General features: G+C 42.3%; 1 protein-coding gene across 1 annotated transcript in view; it reads left to right on the forward strand.

Moving 5' to 3' along the window:
• Window positions 1-27609, forward strand: part of igsf9bb (immunoglobulin superfamily, member 9Bb) — a 106611-nt gene that overhangs the window by 41097 nt on the left and 37905 nt on the right. The window contains exons 4-7 of the mRNA XM_076102120.1: window positions 8853-9004; window positions 10230-10347; window positions 19728-19869; window positions 25058-25203. Of these exons, the coding sequence (XP_075958235.1) occupies window positions 8853-9004; window positions 10230-10347; window positions 19728-19869; window positions 25058-25203 (558 nt within the window). The remainder of the gene's footprint in view (window positions 1-8852; window positions 9005-10229; window positions 10348-19727; window positions 19870-25057; window positions 25204-27609) is intronic.

The following is a 27609-nucleotide window of genomic DNA, read 5'->3' on the forward strand; positions in this document are numbered from 1 at the left end:
CATCTTATTAATCTGATTATTTATCGAGCGAGATACCAAACAAGATACGGGGGGCTTTGTTGAATCTCTCTCTGTCTCTACTGTCGATGTAAAAAAAAGAAAAAGAAAACTGTCATCACAGTTTTTCAGATTCTTGACCAAAAAGTCGGCTGCAATCGGAGCATGAATGTCAAATTTCATTTGGGTAGCAATAATGTCAAGTAAGCACAAGGTCAAAGCTTAAATCCCCACAGCGAGAAGTCCACGGTATCATGACACTGATTATGGGTTATTGTTTGTGGCGTCTCACTGTCAGAACTAGAAGACCGCCAACGTTGTCCCTGAGACAAACACGCTGCGCTCCCCTCCACGCTCCATCACTGATGACGTCTCCAGAGAGGAGCGCTGCACAAACACCTGAGCGTCAAATGAGTAACCCACACCAGTGTGAACGCAGACTATTCTTTCCTTCAGTTGGTAGCCCAAGCGTTCATCGAGACACTTAATCAGTCGGCATATGATGACGACGGTTGCTGTGGCAACAGACACACCAGCTACGGTCCCGCACACGTGGTCACGGTGCATTAGCTCGCTTTCATCAGGGTTGCTGATGAGAGACAGTGTTCTCTGTCTCTCTGTCTCTCTGTCTCTATCTCTCACTCTGTCTCTCTGTCTCTGTCTCTCTCTCTCTATCTCTCTCTCTGTCTCTCTGTCTCTGTCTCTCTCTCTCTATCTCTCACTCTGTCTCTCTGTCTCTGTCTCTCTCTCTCTATCTCTCTCTCTGTCTCTCTGTCTCTCTCTCTCTATCTCTCTCTCTGTCTCTCTGTCTCTGTCTCTCTCTCTCTCTCTCTGAAGTGCTTTGAGGGCCTCAGGCTTCCTCCTCTGCCTCTTTTCTCTTTCTGTCTCCACGTCCATCACTCCTCTGCTGTCCTTCAGTGTCTTGGTGCCGCAGCAGACATGAGCCGAGGCACTTGTGTAGACAAGCAGTGGTGTTGTACAGGACACAGCTGACTGGGTTGCTAGTTCTACCAAAATGAAGAGGTCAACTTTGGTCAGAGATGTGCCGACATGGGAATAAATGACTGGAGTTGTCAGTTTATGATTCAAAGTATGTAGAGATGTCAAACCAAAAATGAATTGTCAATGTCTTAAATAATGAAGTAATGAAAACTGTATTGTATTGAGGCTTAATTTACACAGTACTTTTTGGCCGTGCAGAATCAACAAATGACAAACTGCAGGTTGACACTACAAGTCCAGTTTTGAAACATGATCCCACTACAACTCTACACATCGGATGAACTGTACATCTTACTGTAATCACTGCGTCCTCCCTGAGGCTTGTGTTGAATAGGAAATGTGTTTAAGTGAGGAGATAGTCGTGAAATTAAAGACACTATTGTGTTTGTGGCAGAGTTTCTCGTGTTTCAGCTCTTTCCTCAGGAGAAAAAAAAAGAAGCTAGGTGTCAGTGAGAAAACAGCCAGTGTGGGTGGGAGGTCAATATAAGAGCATAACTACAGTATACCAATAAAACTGAGAGCTTTTTCCCCCTTAAAAATAGTAGCATATAACATGGTATGTGTTGTGTAAGTGGAAAAAAAGATGGTTGCACCCTGTTAGTTTATAAAAACAGGTAGAAGAATGCAACCACACTCACCCTCCTGGCTGAGCAACAGTCATGGTGACCCATATGATGCAAGAGTTCTCCTTCGTCACGTTTCGAGCCATCTCCGAGGAGATGGAGGTTCACAGGGAGGACAGGAGGCGGCGTGGGAGCCGGTACTGTATTTTGCAAGGGACACCTTTGTTGTGTAATGTGCTTAGCGCTGCCCATGAAGATTGTGATTGGTTTAAAGAAATACGTTTTTTCCCTCAAAGATGTAAAATATACATCGTCCTATCAGACAACCTTCCGCTCATGGCAGCCAAGCAGCGTCCCTCCTTCTCTGCTGTTTGTATTATTTCACACTTCATTGTAAGTAACAACGTCACCGACTGAGAGGTCAGTTCCATGCCCTCTCTCAAACTGGCTGGTCATTGATTGGTCATGATTATATTGGAATCGGTCAATTTAATGTTGCACTCTGAGGAGAACTTTGCAGCTCTCCGAAGTAAAGGACTATTTTTAAATCACATTCTTATTATGAAGATCTTTGTCCAATAAGTGTCGATGGTAAATGTAGTTAATTAAAGCAATACATTCCTCAGCGCGTGCTATATTGATCCAGGAAGCTAAGTTCTCCTGTTAGCGGAGCCGACAGTGCCTACATGTACCGGGATGCATTGCATGTGAGCATGCATGCAGTCGCAGCCTCTCCCCGCGATATTTCTTCAGTGGCAGACTCTCTCCAAAAACAATGTTAAACGTCCAGAACATGCTCTGCTCTCATATTTACATTTTCACTCTTGGATAACCTGACTAGTTTACAATACAAGCAAAGAGATCAAGGAAGTTCTGTTTTTGAGCTGCCCAATGGCTACCCAGAGGCGCAGACTAGAAATCTTCCTTGAATCCAACTACGTCACTGTCACGTCAAAATGGCGGTGCTTGGATGCAGGATGAGCAACAGATTTATCAGCTGGGAACAGGGTCAATATAGCACGCACTGAGGATTTTATGCGCTTCAATCAACTACATTTCCCATCAACACTGATTGGACATCCAGATGAACGGTGGCTTTCTTTTTGACTGAGCATGTACATGCACAGAGGTGACCACAGAGGTGAGCAAATATATGGTCAAGCCTTAAGAGCTCTGTTGGCGGTGAAGCCCTTGTGAAATAGAGCTGAAAGAAACTGTAAAACAAGAAAGAAAGGAAGAAAAGTCTTTTGGCTTACTTCTGAAGGGGTTTAGCGTGATGTAAGAGGTGCTCTCTACATCTACAGTAGATGAATCCACCCAAGCTTCACATCCTCACCTCCGAGTTTCCGTCGATACAGTGAAGTGTGCAGTCGCAGTGAACCAGTTGGCGCTTCCAGCGTCGGTGTACTCCCCTCAGAGATAAAGCTGTGACTCCCATCATCTCAGTGCCTCTCATCACCTGCCGCATTATTAGCATGAGTGTGTTGAATCCCTAACTAACTGCTCCAGCACCGTGTGTAAAGTGTGGCTAATATCTTTTAGGAATTGCCTCGGCAGTATCTGCCAGGTCTCAGGGCCCTGCTACATACTCGTGCTGCATGAAGCTCCAGCAGTGCTGCTATTTATAGACACCCCCCCATTTGCAATCCACCTCTCTCCCTATCGTCGTCAAACATCAGTGGCTGTCAGTGATGACTCTGAGCACTTTAGCTGTCAGCCTCGTTGGCATTGAAGCGACGCATATAGATTCCGGGTGAGATGCATGCAGATTGTGGGTGAGAGCGTTATATCGCGCTGATGATTTTCCTCTACAAATTTACACCTGTGCTCGGATCCCCGTGAACTTGTATCACCCTCCAACTCCTTCGGGACCGAGTGTGAGTGGAGAACAGGAGGAGCAGGGAGAGAGAGGATGGGTTTGTAAGGATGATGTAATTATTGTGCAAGATGTGTGCTTGAATGGAAGGAATGCCGGACCAGTTATTGCTTGGAAGAGGTGTTGTTGCGAAGTGTCTAAAACACCCCTTAGCTGCTGTAAAATCACTGTAGCTCACAGCCTCCTGCAGCTTATTGCTTTTATAAAACGATTACTACACATACCTGGCAAGGTTTCATAAATAAACAAACAGCAACAACAACAGAAAAATGCAATAATTCATGAACAGCAAATTCTGCCAAGCAATGTAGTTCCTCAGCGAACACAGCAGAACGTTTGCCAAGCGAAACACAGATATAGTAGACGCACAAAGAAAGCCTGCTTAAAGAGTAGGGTGATTATTAGCATTTATTTGGATAAAGCGCTATCAAATGGTGCAATTTTTGAAGTAGCATTCAATCATGTTAGCATTCTTCTTTGCTGGTACAGGTGGGTTTTAATCACCTCCATATGCTCTCTGGAAGACCTAACGTGAGTGTCACCATGTTGCAGTTATAATACAACCATCATGTATCTACCATCAGTGACTGTTGTGTTCCAAACATAGCTTGAGAAACGTGAGCATAATAGGCTACAAATAAAAACATGGAAACCAGCTAAAGTAACGTGGTTAACTTACCAGAGGTCGCTGGTGTAGTTTGTCCGCTCTGGATGGAGGTGAGACCGGTGGACTGGGCCACTGACTGACCATGATTGGTATTTCTCCAGCGCAGTGACAGGACACGGTGGGTTCCCCAGCTGCTCCATCATAGATCCCCAGGGTCTCTCTTTGTTTCTTTCACCAGCATCTTTGTGGTTGGTAGCGTACTGTACTCTTAGCTGTTAACCACATGGTCCACATAGTCTGTGTGACGGTCCCGGTGTTGTGTCGAATACTGTTCCCCCCCACCTAAACCTGACCCAACCCATGTCTCTAACCACCAGTAGGGGGCGCTATCATTTGAATTTGTCTTTCATTAACGTCAGCGTGTAACAATCGACCCAGCGCTGCTGTTACGCTGTCACAGCTGTGTGTTTGTAGAGCATTCTTACAACGGGTTAGAACGCGGCTCAGACAGTCTTTTTGCACTCAAGACGCTGCTGTTGTGAGACAATTATGCATTTTTTTACCCACTAAGCGGGTTAGAAAACTGATGTGTGGATTTGTGGACGGAAGAAGAGGATCACTGTAGCTTCACACAGTCCTGTGGGCAGCATCCCAGTTCTCTGCCCTCTCAGGGCATTACTCTTCCTCTTTTTTCCTCCCTTCTAAATTGATTTAGACTCCCGCTGTTTGCCTCGCTCTCCCTCACAGTGTAGGCCCCAATCCAGCACAAGGTGCAAGGAAAGAAGCAAGGTTCATATCTCCCAGGGTCAGTCTTCAACCGCTCCCCTTAAAATAGCTCGCCATCCCCTGTATTCTGCTGCAGAACTCTGCAGTGCCTGCATGCTGCACACCAGCCATCTTTCCTCTCTGTTTAGTCTTTACCCGTCTTTACTCCCCCCCCCCCCCCCCCCCATTTTTCACTCTTATGAGCTTTCAAACACATACAAACACTTTCCTCAGCACAGGATGAGGTCTTTGAGGAGAATGGGATGAAAATGTAATTTTGCCACACTCCTTGCCACTGGCCACTGATTATCCCATATACTGACAGATCAACAAGCACAGCCCTGAATGGAGTGTCCAAACCCCCAAGACAAAAAGCTGCATTTAGAAAAATGAAGAAGTCTAACACGTCAATACACTTTTTTTTTCTAAATATCAGAAGATTTTACATGCAGCTCCAATCACAACTTGTTTCAGAATACATTCAAATCCACTTAGTCTAAGATATTGTGGAATCATAATTGGCCCTATATTCATTATGAAGCAGTGTGTTGGCCTGACTTGCACTTGTTTCATATTTGAGTGCCTGTGAGTGACTTATGTGGTGACATGGAAGTACAGGTACTTAATAATACTGTGTCAGTCTGGTGAAACAGTCGGTATGAAGAGCAGACTGTTTTTAGGTTAAACGTTGACATTTTACTTAACCGTGGTTCAAAGAAACACGGGGCCATAAATAGAAAAAAGAAAATCTTGGTCAACTGAAATTCGACCTACTCTTCAACCAATCGATTGGACGATGGGACACAAAGAAAAGAATTCTGCACGATTGACTAAATGGCCACAGTGCCCTGAGTGCACTCTACATGGTTACTTGAATTAATTATAAATAAACATATTTATAACATGCCCAAATGAAATGATTAGTAATCTAGATCAAGGTTTTTTAATATCCACCGCACCTAGCCGACCTGATATGACAGCCGATAAGCACTGCCGAACCTGCAAAAATATACATTAATCAACCGATCCCGACACGCAAACTGTCAACTTTATGCACTATAGGAGCACTATTATCAGGACTGAAGACTGGACGAGGACAGAACTGACCAATGAGAATTTGGTCGGACAAGAGCATATCGACCAACCAACCGACCAGATGGTGCCGACCCAAGCAGAAACGCACGTCTGTGTGAGATGCGTAGTGTTGTTGTGATCGCTGTGACGGCTACAGAAACATCTTTCATTGACATCTGAGTGTGTACACACCCGACACAAACGTCCTCCATGCCAGTCCCTGCACTGGAGCACAGTTGGCTCTGAACATGTTAACGCCTGTCACATATGCCTCCGCTCAGTAAAGGTCAACGGTATCCGGACCTCATGATGGTGATCACTGTCATGGTAGATTTATGAATCACATCTCATTACCTGCAGATTTTGACAGGACAGTATCATCAAGCACGGCAAACTCCCAGATCACTCCTCCTCGCATTTCCCTCATCAGTCATACCACATATAACACTATATTACTTACAGCAGCGGTTTACATTAATTACGCTACACTGCAAAGAGTTTACATTTGTTTGGAAATGGCATTCCATCACGTAATTCAAACAATTTGCTTTGAATAAAGGCTTTTCATGGTGTCTGAATGCAATGCTTTGGCAAAGCTGGCTATCAATTATTGGGAGCCAAAGTGCCCTTGAATGCACCACAGAGGAGAGTTTTATAAATAGCACTTGCTCACTACTGCAGTTCACATGATGACATAGATGTAACTATAGCACACGGTACAGGTGAATGATCTGAAATACTGTTTATAGTCTGCAGCTAATGCACTAAAATATGAAAGACCACCATTACTGAAAAAATAGAAAAAATATCATAATATTACAATAAAAATGTATGCCGGAAGATATCCGCCATATTCTAATGTGGTAATATAGATATTAATACATATCATATATCTCTGCTGCTTTTGTCCACTATGTAACTGTTTCTAGAAAAATATAGTGATGTAATCCTATTCATTGTTTGCATATTTTTACACGCCAGTCTTTGATGGAATACCTTTAGCAATAGCAGATAATACAAGAATAAGATTGGAATTCCAACACATTTGCTGTTCTCTTACTCTTGCTTGAAATATGAAATGAATAGATAGAAACAAATGTCTCTTAAGGAGTTGCACCGTGCGAGTGCCGTCACGGTCACCACCTCTGTGGTGTGGCGTTGGAATTAGCACTATGGCCTGGCTTATGGCTGCAGATAGAATGACATGTTAGCCATTGAGAGGCTCGTTGGATTACACGCGTAAGCAGATCAGCTTCGGTCCTAAGGTGATTAGATGGAGAATATCAAAACAGGAATTATGACCAAACAAAATCTGCATCAAATCACTGACAATGATATCGCCATGCGTGCGCGTTGACTGGGGTTGGTTCAGGTTGAACGGGGAATATGCAGCTTAAGTATATTTGATAGGAAGACGTGCCAACTGTCTTGTGTGATCATCCGTCCTCATAATCTAGAAGGCCTCTGAGCTAAAGAGGATTCTGAAAAATGTTTTTACAAAATGCAGCATGCCTGGACATCAGCACTACAGAAGCACACTTGATTCGAGTGTCAAAGCCCTGATAGGCAGTTTATCTAGCTCAAATGGGTCACTGGATATTATGACACACTCATCTGTCAACCTTCACTATACTGTATGTGTTCAATTTATGCAACGTTAGTTAAGTTGCAAAATGAACTTCTCCACGTCATTATTTTGCTCTTACGCAGTTTAAAACTCAAAAGAAGGTCTTCTTCATGTGACAAACATTTGGGTTTATTTAGACATTGCGAACCAATGTGTGAAAAGGTGCTTTGCCAGTAGAATTTAAAGATGGCAGCTAAGCTGTGAAAAGGATGATCTCCCAGAGTAGTGTGAGATGATATTAAATGCCATGGTCTGAAACATATGTTATAGAAAAAAATATTCTATAAATGCTGGAATAACATCACAATCTTCATAGTGAGAGTCAGTAAGGTTGCTAGTTGCCACCATGACAATGCAACCACCGTCCCAAAAATCGTTTCAACCGTTTCTAATGTTTTCTTTCTTCATAATTACACACAATTCAAATGATAAGGAAATGAAAGATTGCATTTTTATAGATTAAGACAAATCTTGTCATTAGTAGTTTTAATAATGTATTATAAGATGTTTAGAGCTAGTGTGAGGAAGTTAAACAGCTCATAATTCATCTCTAATATCTATTTATGTGAAAACATTTCCTTCAAACATCTGGATTTATTCAAGTTTCTCACCAACACTACATTTTTACAAGATTACATGTGAACACATCATGACAACGTTATAATTTACCTTCGCCCAATACTTATTTTCACTCAACAGATCCTGAACGCATCATAATGTAAGTGAACAGAGCCTTCCTTCGCTGGCCTTTAGCGGTGCTGCTAACGTTACTAGCTCTCCTGTCCATTTAAACACGGGTTGGTTGTTTACAATGTAACATTATCAGAGATCGGCGACTAGAGAAGCATAAAGGCTGATGTCCTGATCGCATATTTTACTCAATATTGCACGATTGATAACGATCGTCAGCAAAACTTTATTGGTTAACGTTAAACTGTGGAATGAATCCGCGGTTCACACACGTGCCGAGTCGTGAGGGCGGATTCACAGTGTCTGTTACACCACTATTTATTACTATTATTATACCTTTATGACAGTCATGAAACTGATGTAATAAAAACCTGTTATTGGAGTCTGCATTAAACTTTAAGGAGGCCGTTTTTTCCCCACATTGCCATGCTGGCTCATCAAGAGACGCTTCTGACAGTTGGTCAGACTCCTTCACAGCCTCCTGGCAGCCATCACATACCAGTATGTGTTACAAGTAAAACCGTCGTAAACACATTATGTTGTGTCTGTTAATCTAGCTTTTGGTCCTTCTGCTATCTGTGCTTTATCCTTTTGAAACATGTTTAACCCATCCTTGTTTATTCTTTTCCTCCCCATCCTCTGACTCCTCAGCTCCCCCCACGTTCACCGATACGCCACCTCAGTATGTAGAGGCCAAGGAGGGGGGCAGCATCACTTTGACCTGCACGGCCTTCGGCAACCCCAAGCCCTCGGTCAGCTGGCTGCGGGAAGGCAGCCTCTTGGTCAGCAGTGCCAAGTATAAGGTATATAACTCAAGCACATCATTCACACAGAGTGTGAGACGATGACAAGGACATCATCGACGCACACAAGGGAGAGACAGAGACAGGAGGAGAGGCCGAGTCTCCTGGAGAATGTGTCAATCTATTAGTGAGTCTGATCCTTCTGTAAGAGTAGCAGCTCAGTGAATACATCGGATTTCTATATTTGCTCTCACTATGACAGAGTTTGGTTTTAGTTTTTAGAATTTGTGTTTAGTGAGAAGAAAGAAGCCTTTGTGTTAAAGCTGCATCGTATCGAGCATTGAGTGCTGCGTGTAAGAATGGAAATGACTCCCCCACATTAGATCAATTATTTAAGCTTTGTTCACAGCAGAGTTATGTATCAGTCGCAGGCAGCAGCTAGACTACACTGTACACTTCTATAGTGGACTAACATGGAGATGTGCTCTACACTGACTGAAGATTTAGGCAATGCTGTAATCTGAATAACCATTTGGAGTCAATGCAGAAGTCTGCACTCTGATCTCTGTCTGAAGCTGCTGCTTCTTGCTGTCACATGTTTTGGATTGAAAATGAGTCCATTTTGACTTCAGCAGTGTTGATGTGATGTGACGCACTAACCATAGAGATGTGGTTTTTTTATATTTAAATGGCAGAAAAGTTAAAGTCAGCTGATAACTGCATGTTCACACTTGTTTTCATGTCTATCTTAAAACACTATGATCTACAGACAGTGGAGTTCCTCTTTAAGCTAAACTGCTCACACAAAACACAAAACGTAGTCCACATCACAAGCCACACCAAACTGCTTTCATCCGCCCAATGAAATAAGAAGTAAAACCGCCCAACCATCACCAAGATCTGCCATACGCAACATTTCACTGCCTCACTGGGCCCTGTGGGTGACAGTGTGTCGTAAAAGCTCCCTCTGTGTCTGATGCCTAAAGTTACTGTATGCTTTGACCTTTATCAGTGTATTCCTTACGCTGCCTCATGGGTCCATCTTCCATTTATCATGATGTTTACATATATTGTAAAGTGATCGATTGGAAATATATTATTTCTATTTATTTGCTTTACTTTTTAAAACTTTATTTGGACTCAAAACGTAACATGTGTGTGTGTAAACACACACTCACTGGATAAAAACAACATTCTTTGTTTGGAAGACCTAAGTTTAAGGCCTTTTGTAACCGACGGTCCATTTTAACAGTAGTTAAATGTCTATGTGTGTGTGTGTGTTCAGGTGTCTGATGGGAGTCTGACGGTGCTATCCATCACCAGGGAGGACCGTGGGGCCTACACGTGTCGAGCCTTCAGCCCCCAGGGAGAGGTCATTCACACCACGCGGCTGCTAGTGCAAGGTAGGCACATGTGTCCGTGTTGCTGCGCCCTTAGAAGTGCAAAATATTCATACATGTTCTCACGGCACACACGTCTGTTAATTAAGACATCGTGAACAGAAATTGACTGTTTGAGCACCAAGCATCACGATGTAAACACAGAGTCCAGCTTCATCCATCGACCGGACATCACACAGCCAGGAGCAGGCTGGGTAGTGGAGTAGCTGGGTTAGCTTAGCTTCCATCTCGGCTCTCCTCCCTCTCCTCCCTCTCCTCCCTCTCCTCCCTCTCCTCCCTGCGGCAGTTCGGTGGCGTTTGGTCCGAGGGACGCTGCACCTTTTTCCGATGTTGAGTGTATTCTTTCATATGCCACGAATGCTCCAGTAATAAACATGAAAAAACAACAAATTACGAAATCCATGGGAGCAAAGCCTTACTTAGTTATCACAAACTGTTTTTTTCCTCTGAAAAATGATCAGCCTAACAACGTGAGGCATTTTCCAAACTATATCAGCTGTCACCAAGTCACACACTGAAACTAACTACACGTCAATCTGACCCTGATTTATGATAAAGCCTGATAAACTGTGTGTGCAACACTATCCACCAGCTTATTCAAAACCAGGGGTCTGACCAGATTAATGAGCATGGAGGAGAGAAAGGTGGCTTCTACGAGGAAAAGTCGAGTATAGTACACAACACTCCAAACACTGTACAGAATGCAAAACAGGATTACAGTTGTTTGCCTTGACTTTACATAGACAATATCTGCATTTAGGCTACTACAGTTATTTCATTATTGCTGTTTTTACTGTGAGTTTGCATTCAGTTTAATGTATCTGGGTACATTTTGTGCAACACAATAACCCGACTGTCGGTACTGTTGAAGAGAGCAGAGCAGCTAAGGGAAGAGGAAGAGGGAGATAGTCGTAAGAGAGAGACTGGTTTTGTAAGAGTAGAAGTATAGAGAGAGAATAGAAAATATTTGTTTCTATAATCAGGAAAGATTGAGCAGATATCTGGGTTTACTATTATCTAGCACAGACTAATCGATAAAGTACGCAGCAAGCTACCAGACCTGTGCACCAACAAGGACTCACAACATGATCTATATTGATCCACAACAACAGAAACTATGTGAGCCCTCAATCCACAGTTCTTCCTTTTTATCTCCGCCGGGAGAATCACGCGACCACTGCCTGTTGATTCCACACTCACCACTCTTAACCGGCCCCCGGCCAGTAGGGGCCGCTAGTGACAACACAGCGAAGTGCATCGCCGACCCAGGAAGTGACGCGATAATTACAGTTCAGTGTGTCGGACAAGATCGTTCATTCTCACGAAATGATGTCGAACGACGGTACACATATTGAGTATGTAGTGCATAGTATGTGATTTAGGGCGCAGTCAAAGTCTGTCTTTTTAAAGAGCTAAATCCAAAATCCTTACTTCATAAAGTACCTAATGAAGATGCAGCGTTCTGCACACACTGCAAGAGTACATTTTTAGTTGCGCATAGTGGAAAAGCCGATACCAAAGATCATATTAAGACGGCCAGATAGCAATATACATTAGTATGCCCATGGTGTATGCATGAGCAGATACATTACATTCACAGGACAGATTAGGACAGATTAGGTCCCGTTAGATTAGAATGTGAGCGTATCTGTTGGTGAGATGTGCGAGGGGGGGATCTGCACTCTACTGAGTGTACCTTTCTAGTTTGTACTTAATCAAGTCCCTAAGAACAACAATTTAAAAAGGTATTTAGAGTGTTAATAACCACTCGATAAAGCTAAGAGTCTGCAGCCATGATAGCGACTCTGATGCTACACAACAGTTGTACTTTGAGCTAGCTAAATAAAGTCGCGGTGATGGTATAACATTTACTATATAGGTAGCATATGTACATCTTGTGTCTCGTTTAAAACATCTACAAAAAGAAATGTAAGACATTGTGGGTTTAAAAAAGCAACTCCAGGTCCGTCTTGTGCTAAGTTTCCACTGCATGGTACAGCTCAGCTCAGCTCAGCTCAGCTCAGCACGGCTCAACACGGCTCAGCTCAACTCACTTTTGGAACCAGGTCCTTCTCTCTATTTGTACTATCCCCAACTGAAAACCACAAAAACAGTCAAATTGAGTAGAGCCGTGCCTTACCACGCAGTGATAGTTACACATAGCTACTTGTTTAATAAACGTATATATATATAACTTCAACGTCTGTACCAAACCTCATGGCAATGTCGAGACATTCCCTCAAAACAAATCAAATCAACCCCGTGGTGGCGCTAGAGGAGGTGGACCAGCTGACAGCACACTAACATTGCTGGTCCTCGAGCTAAACGATAAAGTAAACAGTATTAAGTGAAAGTTTGACTTCATTTGATTAAAGCTAAATTCATCCCTTCCCTGCTGGTGTAAAACAGTCACATCCTTTGTGATATCAGCTCGCTGATCCCCCAAGTGTGCTATCACATCCGTGCGAACACAACAGGCTGAGTAGAATCTAAATAGTGCATGATGCAGCAGTACGTTTAGGAGTGGGACTAGACTGGGACTGAAATTAGTTTGAGGGCGGCTAACAGCTGCATTCTACAGCAGCAACATTTAAGACTTGATTGCTTAACAATTGTATTCATACATTTGAGCACTTTATTATTCATAGAGGCCTACGGAGTAAAAAGAATCAGAGGATGAGAGCGTTTCACGCCCGCAGCTCTAAGTGAAATGTCAGCTTCTGTAACTATAACAATCTGTCTTATCCGTCCACACTTCTCCACAAAATCAAGACACATTTAGCAGATTAATCATTCATTGTCTGCAACGGGCAACATCATGCACAGATTGCTGCTCAGTCACCTTTTGTTTCTCCAGAAACTGAAAGTAAACACAGCATCAAATGTGTGTCTGTGCAGCGACCTTAGATTTGATACGCCTCACCAAAGAGGATAAATGAAAAAGCAGCACACATGGCATTCCAGGTCATCTCATTTAAAGATTGCTGCCCCAGATCAACACAGCTGAGTGGTCATGACCTCATCTGAACTCGGGGGGGAATTGAGGCTTGATCTATTAACTGAAACATTTTCACCACATTGATTCCTATTGTTCTTGTGGAAATTCAACAAAGTAGCAAAAGACATGCTCACTTCATAACAAATGCCAGTTAGACACCAGAAAAGGGACTAAGCAAGAGGGGACTATGAGACCTTAAGCTGGCTGTCGGCCGTATAATGCTCTGCCAAACCAGAGAATTATGCTGAACGACTTCTGCTTCGAGCTCCTTCACTGTGGTGTTTGACCTTCACTGTGCAGAATGATGTGCAGTGTTTGCTTCACATGCATCTGTTCATTTACTTGTTGTACAATATATGGACATGACCACGATCATTTTTTACATTATCAACTTATCTTACGATATATGGACATGACCTTCATTGTTTTTGCTTATCTTAATATGATTTAACATGCCACAACATTTTTGCCAACACGGTGCCAGAATAAACAGCACGGTTTACTCCCTACCATCAGATGACTTGCATCAGTTTAATGACATTTAAACATAACTATCTTAGTTAGATAGCTTAGTTGAGCACTCTGCCAAATAATCCTTGTGTCACCGGATCTACTTTTTCATCCAGAGCGATAACCAAATCACCTCATCGGGGCACCACAATTCAAATAATAATCGCGATCTCGATTTTAGCCTCCCACAACTAAATGAAGATGATTGACATCGATATTGACATTTAAAATGATCCGCTCATCGAAAACGCTGCTGCATACCAAATCAAGCGCTTCCTCAACCAACAGCCAGCCACCAGGGGGCGATCCAGATGTTTTTTGGCTTCCCTTTTGGAGAGCCGTCATGCCACTACAAGCACACTTCACAGCAGCAGCCTGTGAAAAGCCTTGCTGAATGTTACGGCGGCAGTCCAGAGTAAAACAGTAATATACTGTACATTTTACAGGCAAAACTGACATGCTCTGAATTCGGGAAAAGAAGAATCTTATTGCGAGTCTTAATTTGATAAAAAAGACTTGTACTTTACCAGGAATGAAGAACAACATGGAAGTGAAAGCAGTGCTCTGTTCATTTAAATGTGAAAGTGCAATAAAAATCAATATTGATCAAAAATAAATGTGATTATCATTTGGACGAGCCATACACTACATATTAATGAAATATAGCCAACAGTGCAAATGGCTTATAAGTGATCACAGCAAAGCTGCAGTGCTGGCAGTTACTTCCTGTAGCTTTACGTAGCTGAAGAAGAGGAACAGTTTTGTGGATGCGTAAGTTCTTTTCATGCAGATGGAAAACAGTTGCTTACACTATGATGCATAGAGAGAGAGAGAAGCTCACAACTGTTGCAACTATGTGTCTCTTTACAAAAGAAAAATACAGTCCTCTTTATTAGCTTGGCATGAATGTTGAAGGTGCATTGATTCTACAACACAGGGTTGCAAAATAAAATGCAGGCTAGCCTTTATGCTACAGTAAAAAAACAAACCACTGCTCTGTGGTGTAAGTATGAATATGAGCCCGCTTTCATCAGCTCGGTGCTAGACCAAAGTAGTGTCTGTGTTTTTTTGTGTCAGTCGCTCTCATTCGTCAGAGAGCAGACAGCGAACATGTTCACAGAGTATTTGCTTTGGCGACTGAGCACCAAAGGCAGTGCAGAGCCGGAGCAGTCGTCTGACCCCGTCCTGTATAATTTACGGGAGAGACGGATTAATAGAGGCCCTCCTGGAAAGCCACTGAGCAGCAGATCAGCTAAGAGACTACAGTGCCAACAAATCTCCAGCACTCAGCTGGTTCCAAATAGGGAGGGTTGGCACACACACACAAACACACACACACACACACACTCACACACACACACACACATGCGCTCAAACACCAACAAAAAACAGTCATCCAACACAGCTCTAGTCTTGCTTGTCCCGCTAAGGGGCTGGCAGATGGAAATGCTGTGCCTGTTAAAGGATCAGGCCGTGGGCTACAGATCAGTATTAACATATGGGACTAGCAGTTTATAGTTGCAACAGAGGCTAAACAAAGCTGTATGTGTGTATCAGTGTGTGTGTATGTGTTTGTGTTTATCCTTGTGTGGACCAGTTATGAACAAATTGGGGAATATAAGGATAAATGCGCGTGTGTGTGTGTGTATGCGTACATCGGTCTTCAGGAGAAAGTGTTCAAAGGTTATTGTAAACCAGCCTCTCATAAACGCTGTCTCACAGCTGACCGTTGAAGCAGGCTGCTCCTATTTATATCTAATATTCAGAGGTTGGTATTGAGGCGTTTCTCATGACAGCAATGACAGAAAGAAGGGTTCCGACGAGGTACCGCTCTGTCTACAGTTCCTGGTAGTCGTCCTAGTTGGAGGAGGAGATGCTGTTTGTATCGTGTCTTGGAACTGAAGATACAGAGCACAGCACACTTTCTAAGGGAACTCTGCATTTGCTATAGATCATATTGGGTCATATTCCGTACCAATGATGATTGCCATTAAATATATTTTGTATTTATACAATAGTATTCTTTCACAAAACTATTTTAAACTGATATAGAAATGATTAAATCAGTCAGTAGGGCTGGGTGTTGGTACTCAATACCTTTACGGTATATCGGCCGAAATAACACAGTACCAAGAAGTGTTGAAACTTCTCCAGTCAAACAATACCTGCAACCGATCCTTTTTGTACTTAGACCTAGAAAATGAATTGTTTGTATAACTTTGCTTGCAGCCAATCCGGCAAGCGTTGTTCGATTAAATGCAACGTTTGATTGGCTGCAGCAGCTACAACCCATACGGTCTGTAGTGTGGCGAAGTCAACATGTACAAAAGTATGGCTCTAGTACACGGCGGGGGTGTGTGATGAAAATATGTGTGGTGGTGGTATTTTACCCAACTGAATGCTTCCAGTCACCCATTGGTTTGTGGACAACTCAACTGGTATCGGTATCATGTTCAGAGTTTTGTAATATTTTAAATGAAATAAAAGCCCTAGTGTTCAGTGCCTTATCTCTTCTAGTCAAGCCAAGTCAGTTTTATTTATACTGCGCCAAATCACAACAGAAGTACACTCGATAAACTTCATACAGAGCAGGTCGAGGCCATACTCTGCGGCACAGAGAGAGGCACAGAGATGCCCATACATAATAATAACCATAACAACTATACAGATACAGTAATATAACCAACTATAACAATAGTAGCAGTGGGCTTCAAGCAGAACCACGAAAACGAGCGCAACAACGTTTCAGGTGCAACCATGACCCGTGGCAACCTGCCAGACAATCGAGTCACCAAAAATCTGTATTTGGTGTCGGTGTGTGCACTTCAGACATTGGACCTCTGTCAAGAACAACTGATACATTTGCTTCTAACTGGCTCAATTGATTCAAGACAACTTTTGGCCCTAATCACAAACCCAGACCTGTCGCATTATACGTAGAGATATCCATCTTTCTCTGCAGCAGGAATGGAGCAAGAGTTCTAATGTCTTTATCTGAGTTACTTTGTGAGGTTTAATATGTTCCTAAAAACTATTTAAAAACAGATAACTACTATAATCTTCATGCATCAAATGTTCCCCATATCGTCATCACGGCATGGCAGTCTGCTGAGAGCTTCCACTCCAACAGCTGTCTTTATACAAGTCCCTGTTCAGAGGAACATCCTCCCTTTCACCAGTCTAACAGCACCCACTGTGTGATCATCTGTTGATGTCAGTTCCCCCTTGACCCCCTCCCATCCCAGTGATGGGCAGCTCCGTTTTTAGTGTCAAACTTGTCGTCAAGCCAATCCCTCTTTGTTTCTGTCACAGCACGGCGCTCTGATGTCGTTGGCAGTTTTCATATTTTCTCTTTTCAGATCAAACAGGTAGCCAGCCAACAACTGTACCTGCTCACAAACAGGTGGCATTCATCGAGTTGAAACGAGCGATTTATGACAGATGTGGACGAGAGACTTTTAGACAGTTTTAGCTATAGCTAAGTGACGAATTCCTCTGGTGTATCTGGCAGTTACCAAACAGCTCCAAGAGTAAATGAAAGTGTCTCAAAATTTCCCCTGGATTTTATCCGGATATGAGACACTTGAACTGAAATGAAGTGTAAACGTAATCTAAGTGAATCTGGCTTGTAAAAAACATGAAAAACGCCTCACAAGAGAGGTTTTGGATAAGAATATGAAAATGCTCTTGCAAAAGGCTGAATTATATAAAATAACTCTCTGAACAATCAGCAGTTCCGAAACGTCGGTTTTTTTTCCTCCTCCTTTCACTTTTTTCCTTTCTTAGCTTTTCTTCGCTGACTGCATGGTCAGCTGCTCCTGGAGCAGCCAAGTTTAGAGCCTTGAACCCGGAGTGCACCGCAGCCGTTTCATCAATCTCTTCATCACCAATTATCTTCTCAGCCTGTGGATTTAGGGTCTGGTGCCACTACTCCTCCTTTTTGACCCTCGCAAATAGTCTTTTGAGCGTGAGCTTTCGAGTCCCTTCGTCCTTTCTTCTCTCTACTCATCCAGGCCCATCTACCCGTCCATCTCCCCATCCGTCTCTCGGCTTTACGTACATCTGTCAAAATTCTGCATCGTGATTGGACTTTTTAAGCTCATGACACTTTTCCTGTTGCGTAGAAATTTGCATTCAAATGAGATCTTTCACACAAAAGGTCTCAGTCTGCCTTAGCAGTACTGATGTTTAGTACTACCTATTTTGGCGTGGTACTGCCACGTACGCTTCCACTTTAACGTGGTGCTCTCGTATAAATCCAACCACCCAGTGTGTGGTAAGTAGCTGAAAGTAGACGAAGGTAGAATAGGTTGACCAAACTCAGCACACTTATGGGTGTATTATGTTAGGAAATAACTGCAAATCAAATGTCATAGGGTAAATATATATCCATGCGTGCAAGGAGGATGATCCATCTGGCCCAGCAAGGATCACTCAATAGATTCTCATAATCCTTTACTTAGTGCAGTATGTGATGTGGCTCTGGGGTCTGCCACAGAGTGGATGCACCGGTGTTAATCCCTGTGTGTCTTCACAGCATGTGCACATGGCCATAAATACCCCACGACGACCCTCGCCAGCTGTTAACTAACTACCGTGAGGTGGGTGTGACGTGGCTGAGTGGGAAGTTCCCACTGAGGGAAGTCGTATCGGTGTCACGTCCTCGTGGATGTCACGCTGACCCGTGTTCCCCATGTTGACGGTGCAGTTAGTTTCATGCTGCTTATGTCTCATGTTTTAACATAGCCCTGGTTTAAGAACAAACCGTTGACACGTTGGGCTTGTACACTGAGAATTTAGTATAAGATGGAATATCTGATATTTTACTCTTGTTTGAATAGTAGTTTGAATTTTGAACAAAAAGTGACAGCCCTGCTCCCTAACTTTAAAGGAAGAAAGTCTGTCTGTGTCCTCCGCATATCTCAAGAACCGTTCATCTGATCTACTTCACACTTGGCGGGTGTATCGCTGGGGACCCAAAGACATGCAGCTTTGAAGTTGGTGTCATTTGGACTCGCAACACATTTGATATGTGCGTGTCATCGCAGCAGGCCTTTACAGGCTTCGGCTCATTGACCGCAATTGACTTTTGCTGCTGGTTTCTGGATATTTTAACGTTACACCCAAACTCTTCGTCACATTCCTGGAGTCAACGAGCAATGAGCGGTTCTCGACAGCGCTGCAAACAGCGCTACCAGGAGCCAAGCCATGCTATTAAAGGAAGACTGAAACTGGTCTCCGGTCTTTATTTTCAAATAAAATAGAGTTTGATCCAATACTGCACATGCGTTGTACCCATAGACTGTATGTAAGAAGTGGACGTAGTGACTTCTTATCACCATCTTGAATTACGTCCGTCGCCATGTTGTTTTTTTCGCAACCAATGAACGGAGGTTACCATATTTGGAATGTGGAGGAGTAACGTAGAGACTCTGTATACGACTCTGGTAGCAGCAGTGACCTGTCAATCACTGTGTAGCCCCGCCCTAAAGCATACCCTGCTTTATGGTCTGTTTGACTCTAAATGGACCATAAGTTACTAAATGAACATCATGCTGTATTGAAGAAGACTTGAAACTAGAGATTGAGACCATAAACTCATGTTTACAATGTTTACTGAGGTAATAAATCAAGAGAGAAGTAGAGTCATTTTCTCATAGACTTCTATACAACCAGAGGAGTCGCCCCCTGGTGGTCAGTAGAGAGAATGCAAGTTTTAAGACTCTCACTCACGCATTGGCTTCACTCGGCAGAACCGGAGGTTGCCGCGTGGTTGTACCTCAATGATATGACGACGTGTCCTGTATTTTAGCCTCATTGGAGCCAAGAAATTGACTCAGCGTATGTTTATCAAGACTGTTTTTTTCTCCTCCAGGCCCTCCCTTCATTATATCGCCACCAGAGAACATCACAGTGAACATCTCGCAGGACGCCTTCTTCACCTGCCATGCGGAGGCCTACCCCCGCAACCTGACCTACACCTGGTTCTGGGAGGAGGACAACGTCTTCTTCAAGAAGTAAAGTTATGATCGGTTTCCTTATTGTCTCCCATATCACCTCACCCGTCTGTCCCTACTGTTGACCGCAGTCAAGAGTCCTGTCTTATGATGGTGGTTTTTTTCCTGAGATTTTCTGAGCTTTCGCACTGCGAATAAAGGCATCGACCAATCACGATGTCCTGAACAGAGAAATTCAATACGTACACTATAGTGTACAACAACACGGAGGCTCCGAAACCTAGAAGGCAAACGTTGAGAACTCCTTTCATGTTTATAATGAACAGAAAAGTCTATCACTTATCTTTTGCAATGGATCCCTAGAAATGTCCGACAGTGCACATCTCCCTCCATTGCCACGAGCGATGATGACATTTCTACTGTTAGCTCGTGGAAGCTGTTCAGACAGACACAATGCACTTGTCCATTCTGCTCACACAGAAAGTGCCCCACAGCCACCAAAGCTTGAAGTAAAGTTAGGTTTGTGATGCACATTCACAATGCATCATATTGCATCAACGTCTGCTTCAACGCACTGTTTTTTTAGGGAGACTGAGCAGACAGGGAGGAAGCCAGCTCTCATGCATTGATGTAAAATAGCCCAACAAAGGGGGAGTTTTTCTCTTCTTTTACGGGTATGTCCATTTCATGCTGGCTAAAATAATATTCAATTATGGCAAAATAGCAAATGGAAAGAAAATAGTGTCATTTTATTTCAAAAAGCAGAATGTCTACACTTTGAAAATTGTAGAATAATTTTCAAGGGACTTCAAAACAACACAGTGGAAATGATACTAAATCTATTTCATCATTCAGCATATCAACTGAACTAACGGCAGACTGATGCATGTAGCGATACCTGGTTCTGGTGGCTAAAGCCGAGCGCTGGTGCTTATCAAAAATGCAACAAGTTTTGCAACTTTAACATGATGCAGCGTAGATGAATATTTCAGCAGGGACTTGATCCCTCCTTGGCCGTGAGTACTCTCCTGTAAATATCGCAGTAGTTTGGTTGACATTGTACATCCACGCTCGGTCAGTGTTATTAACACTTAGCACATGTTTGTATACTTCAGCAGTATTCTTTCTTTGAAGTGTCACAAATAACGGGAAAGAAAATAGTTGCAGTATTATGTTTTGTGATACTGTGTTGATTCTCAAAGGCACTATTGATATTTAATTAATAGTTTACATGCAAACATTTGTGGCAGACAGTGTCCCTGTTCTCAGATTGTATGCATATGGTGGTGTGTTCTTTATACTATTACAGTTTTCCTAAAATTAGATTTTTAGAAAAATGTAATATTTTGCCTTGCTTACAGTATCGCATTATACCGTGATATATTGAATCATAACCCCTGTATTATGATTGCCATATTCTTGCCAATACACAGCCCTAGAGCTAAACTCACCAGATAAACTATTTTACCAACTTAGAACCAGGTTTCAAAATGGAACCGGCTATCCGTCACATGTTGTCACTGATGTACGATGCAAGGCTGCTACACAAGGCGACACATTTTCTTGCCCTTTTGAGATCATATCCCAGTGGCTGTAAAGCTCTGGTTTTCATATAAATGATATTCTGCACACAGCTTGATTCATGGTACACAGCAGGACGGTTGATTCCAGAGGAACTGTAAGTCTACTGGCTACAAAGGTAGCTGTAAAACACAGACCGTGAATGCATTCCCCTTGTTTGTTATTTATTGCCCCATAGCACAAACTCTTTAGAATAAATATATGTACCATAGTGAGGTTGAAGGATTTATTGATACCGATACCAATGATAACTTTGCCGGATGCAGAGATTTCAGACTTTTAAAACCCCTCTAATCCCCCCAGCTTGTAGGCTTTGTGTTGGAACTGAAGAAGGGCTTCACAGAGATCTTGGTTCATGCTTGACTCAACGTCACACACAGTGCCTGCTGATTTTTCAGCAGCACATTTATACTCAAAAAATCCCATTTTTCAAGGTGCTTGACTATTGTGAGATCTGGGGGGTGTGTGTGTGTGTGTGTGTATCTCTGGAGAACTACACTAAAGTCACAGTCATGTTTCTGGAACTACTTCTGTGAAATGTATTCATTTTAATATGGTTAGAATGTGATGGTGGAGGAATTAGTTTTTTTAACAAGTCTGGCATAAAGAAGCATTTTTAAGTTAAAAACCTTAGCATGACAGTGACTCCAGAAATGTTGTATTATACTTTGTACTCTACCTGATTTTGCATGTTTATCTATCCAACTCCAAAAACACTGGATCAATCACAAATGCATCATTTACAGCAGTGTTTCTCGGTACTAGTACCCTAGGGCAGTGTTTTTCAACCTCTTCTGAGCCGCGGCACATTTTTGACATTAAAAAGATCCCGCGGCACACCAACAACCAAAAAAGATACAAAACCACACCTTTTAGCATAATACAGCATATATGCCAGGGGTGTGAAACTCAATCACAGAGAGGGCCAAAACAAAAAATTAGGACCATGTTGAGGGCCAAATAGGGTCAACATCTAATAAACAGGATAGAAGGGATATTGGACAAAGTGCAAAAAGAAATAAGCTACATTATTTTATGCATACGTACCAGAGCCAGATGTTTGGCATCTTCTCTTGGCTCCCAGTTCATCAATGTCTGGGGTTCTGTGCTGTGGAAACCCTCAGGATGGAGTGAAGGTGTGCATCAGTGAGACGACTCCTGTGTGGGTTTTTACTCAGTCTGATATTTTACAGACATGTAGCTCTGTCTATAGTTGCATCTCTTCTTTTTTTTCCACATCAGACATATGTGTTTATTTGGAGCGAGGGAGCTGGGATGAGTTTGAAGCCAGTCCTGAGATTTGGGTCTGCTGACTGTTGACCAGCCACTTGCGGTAGCCAAGGCAACAGATGTTTTGCATTCATTGGCTTTGCTCCCTCCTCTTCCTCTTTCCAAATCAGACTGGGAGAGTGCAACGAGCAGAGGTGGGGAAGCTAGTGAGAAGAAATGACATCATGCCTGACGGAGACGACACACATTTGTTGTCATTTAACCACTGTTGTGGTGTCACTTTCACAGGACTTTGTTTCTATATAAAGCAGTGTTTCTGCTGGTTGAACATAGAATAAAGAGAAGTGTTAAAAACAAAACGTCAAATTAAAGATCATTTGCAAATTGCTCATCATTGCAGCTTTTCAAAGGTCTGCGTATTAGAGCTAACATTTCAGAGAGAAACATGAGGGAAAAACAGGGATTTGTTGGCAAAGGCAACATTTATCATAAGTCCACCCTTTAGTCTTCACTCATTCATAATGAGGCTGCCAGGAGCAACACAATCTGCATCACTTGCCGTGTCTGGAGGCACTGAGACTCGGCTTGTTCCAATTGGCGATCGTATCGTATATTATGGATTGAAGGGATGATTGATGATTGTTTTTCTCATACATCAATATTAAAGGGATTTTAATTACCTTACTAGGAGAACTAAAATGTTATAAAAAATAATCTCCAGACTCTGCGACCTGCTGTGCATTTGGAGATGTTTCTGGTGGAGCTAAGCCCGGTTAATCAGCACCAGTGACGATTGAATTAACAATCCTTATAACAAACCGGTTTCCGTCTCTTTTCCGTGGATCTGCCCCCACATCTCCGTGCTCCTTATGCCTGCTCACTGAAAGGCATTTCTTCCCTTTCGAAGCTTTGATTGAGGTTGTCGAATGAAACTTTGATCGTCTGTTGTCATATTTTATGACGTTTGTCCCCCTATAAAAGTCTGGAAAATATGATTTTGTGTTACTGTGGTTATATAAATGTAATTAATGGTGCTGTTAGAATGCTGCTAGACCGCACCATTAATACAGGTGCGAGTCTGATGCAAGCGGGCGACGGTATTTAACCGCAGTGACATTTTCTCTTTTGAAAGGATAAACGCCCAACAAATATGGATGGAAGCAGAATAATCGACCATTGCACTGAATGTTTTCTGTTAATTAATAATAATATGAATGTCAAAGTCAGGAATGAAGTTTCAAGCTGCAAACTATTTGGTACAGCCCCAGTTATGGATATGATTTGGATTGTGATATTAAAGGTAAGAAAAAACGTTAAAGCGAAAACGAAGCTGTTGCATTGTCCCACCAAGCACACACACACACACAAACACACATACACACACACACACAAACACACATACACACACACACGCGCGCATACACACGCATACACACACACTTTTAAAAGGGAGCCATTGTTTGAATAGAGGAGACATTACTTTTAAATACAAAGATATTTTAAATAAAATGTTCACACACCTTGGTAAATGTTGATTTACGTTAGTTGAACTGCAGGGCTTACAAAAAGCTTCAAGGTTCAAATTATTTCAAACTATGTGTCGGAGCGGATCCACACTGTGAACCGTGTCATTTCTCTCACAATAGCGTAGTGAACTGATTCAGCAGCTCCACTCAGAGACACTGATAAGCCTTAAGAATGAATTACTTAGCTGTAAGAATACGCAGCTGGTGGGTCTCCCGTCCACAGGATCTCAGCTCTACGGTGTCAGTGGGCGACTGGCTCACATCTCATTAATCCTTAGCTTTACCTACGGTGGCACTTTCTACTCATCTTTTCCTTCTTTTTTATTATATCTTCCCATCATTTTTCTAGTATAATGCTTATATGTGTTTTCTTTTTCCCGTTGATGTGTAACAGTTTTTATAGCCGTGCCAATGATATTCAGATGTAGTAGATTATCATGAGAAGAGTATTATTTATATATATATATATATATATATATATATATATATATATATATATATATATATAGTAGAACAGAGGCTACTGTGGTGTTTCAGTGGAGTGCCCAGTGACAACAATATGAGGATCTTGGTGAAAGATGTCTGCCTGGTCCCACAGATGGATGGATGGGTTCAGATTCATTTCATTTTATTTTGTATAGCTCAAAATCAATAAAACCAAATGCCTCAGAGGGACAATCTGTACACAAACATCCTCTGTCCCAGGACCCTCGCATCTGTCCATAATTATTCTCAACAAATATGTTTTACAGTTTGTGCATACGCATCTTATTTTGTAATACAGCCTATGTTTGCTAAATACCTGGCTTTGTTTTTTTCTTCTCTACACTGAATTCTTCAAGATGAAATGATGTCAGCTCAAATACACTTTGATCCCAACCTAAACATTTCTATTCTTTTTATTCTCACAGTGACCTAAAGCGCAGAGTCAGTATTCTCATTGACGGTTCCCTCATCATTGCCCAAGTCAAGCCGGAGGATGATGGCAAATACACCTGTGCTCCCAGCAACAGCCTGGGCCAACCACCGACTGCCTCTGCCTACCTAACAGTGCAATGTGAGTGTCTTTGTGCTGATCTCTGGAGTGTGTCCTGATTCATTGCAAGGGTCCCTCCGTCTTCTCTTTGTCCTTTCTGTGTATTTGGGTCAAAGCCACGGCCACCTCAACTCTGTACTATTAATACTTGAATCCAAGGGCTAATCATGCTGGAGGTTCACTGGAAAGGAACATGGCAGAGCATGTCCACTACAAGAACATGGAGACCTGGCTTCAAATCGTCAACATTGAATGTAAAAAAACAAATAGGCAACAATCTAAACACATCTTTAGATGTTATTTATTAAGCGGTTGACACACGTTTGATCACATTTGATTGACACTGACCAAACCAACTGTCATCGGATTATTCTTATTAAAATGTTGCTAAATGCCGATTGGTGCGAGGAAGATTGTGACATCACTAGGGCTGCCACGTATTTTCTATTGATTCTTCTATCAACTATTTTACAGAATTTGAAGCGATTCATTTTCCCATGAAAAAATCGAATTGGCCATTTCATTAAAGTTCATTTTATTTTGACAAACTGCTACATCATAAATTCTTAAACAAAACTATTTTATTTAGAGAATTGATTTTTCAGCACTGACGTCAACTATTGACGACGAGCACGAGACATCACCTTATTTCCAACTGAGCCCCGCCCACTTCCAACGAGCAAGAAAAGGACGGAGAGAAAGCCAGATATAGATTTGTGTGATGTGAAACAAGCTAAAGGATTCCAACTACAAGTTTGTGGCTTCATAAAGCATTCCGTCACTCATAAAGCTGGTTAGGGAAATACTACATCAGGGACTTTAAGCAAATACACTGTGGAAAAGAAAGTGACTGAGGATTTCACATAGTGCTTCATCAGACTCATAAACACTCAGTAAACAGGCAGTAAGTCAATAGTCATGAATACACAGCACACAGAGAACACAGTCAAACAGAAAACATAGAAATGTGTATTCAGTAGAACCATATGGGCAGACCGTTTACAATCACTCAATTAATGTTATGTTCTATTCTCAACTATTCTATCATTACAAACAATAATATCTGTATTCTTTTTTGAAATGCATGTAGATTTAGAAGTGGCTACAATGAACATAAAATGCAGCTCTGCTCAATATTTTTAGGATAATACTTTTATCGACAGGTCAAGATATATCTGTTATTGTCAAAACGTGTTGTTGATACTCTTTGAAGCTAATCTTACATCCACGTCGTCTGTGTCGTCATACGTCTGTCCGTCAGCAGCTGAAAGGACGGCGGCAGGCCAAACTGACTTCACCAGGCTGACTGATAGCAGACATTTTCTGGATTAAAATAGCTTTCAAGTGGGCACCACGAGGAGTATACTGCTTTGTTTTATTTCATGGTTAATAAACTTCACCCCGCCCCCTACGGCGGAGAATAAATATGCCTACAGTGGAACAGATTTGTGTGATTTAAACAACTTCCTGTGGAGATTATGCTCCAATATGTACTCCAGAGGGGGGGGGGGGAGAACACAGGGTTCCTTTGATTCCCATACCTCTGATTCCTCAGAGTGAGTGTGGATTGATACATTTGATAATATTGGACATTAAAAGAAAAAAACTAAAGGCTAAACCAGTTTTGCTCATTACTAGCGATGGCAAATTTTTTGCAAGGCGTTCAAAAACTTTGTTGAATCGTAATGTAAGGGACACGTTGGAAATATTTACCCCTAAAACACAAATCTTTATAAATTGTTATCGCGGCGATGGAAGCTGTAAATGGGGCGCTTGTGCACAATGCAACAACACAACTGGACAAACTTGGTTCAGCCGCCCAGGTACAGGTAAACGAATACACACTGGACTCTATCTGTTCTCCATTAACAGCATTTCTATGAGAACAAGTAGAAGTGTAGTTCTTGGATGGATGTGTTGAGTTCAAACGTAGATGGACTTTTACATGAGTTAGCGTTATTTATAAATATTAAAGGTGCTAGTTTTGAAATCCAGATCATTAATCAAGTAACTGGGTTTATATGTAAAGATATAGTGGAGTGATGTTTACCTAAGCAGAGAATGAAGTCACGCTTTTTTGACATAACTGCCCCGGGCCAGTGTGCATGTCCTACCTAATCACCACCACTCTGCTCTGCGCTCATACGGCGTCTACCGCTGATAACGCCATCCCGTCAGATAGTACACCGTAGATGGAATTGCACCTTTAAGTGACGAGGAAGGTTTAAATGTGCTATCTTTAGAAAAAATGATCTGCGTCATTATTTAGAATAGATAGACGTGTATATTCAACCTTTTTGTCCCATTGTGGGTGACTGACTGTGCACCTCTGTGTCTGTCCACGGCTTATCTCGCATTCTGCTACAGCAAACTGCATCATATTTTGGAACATTTTTTATTGTTTGCTATTGACTGCCAGCTGACTCC

The sequence above is a fragment of the Anarhichas minor genome, unplaced genomic scaffold (genome assembly GCF_050575085.1).
Source record: "Anarhichas minor isolate MPS153535 unplaced genomic scaffold, ASM5057508v1 ptg000027l, whole genome shotgun sequence".
NCBI classification, from domain to species: Eukaryota; Metazoa; Chordata; class Actinopteri; order Perciformes; family Anarhichadidae; genus Anarhichas; species Anarhichas minor.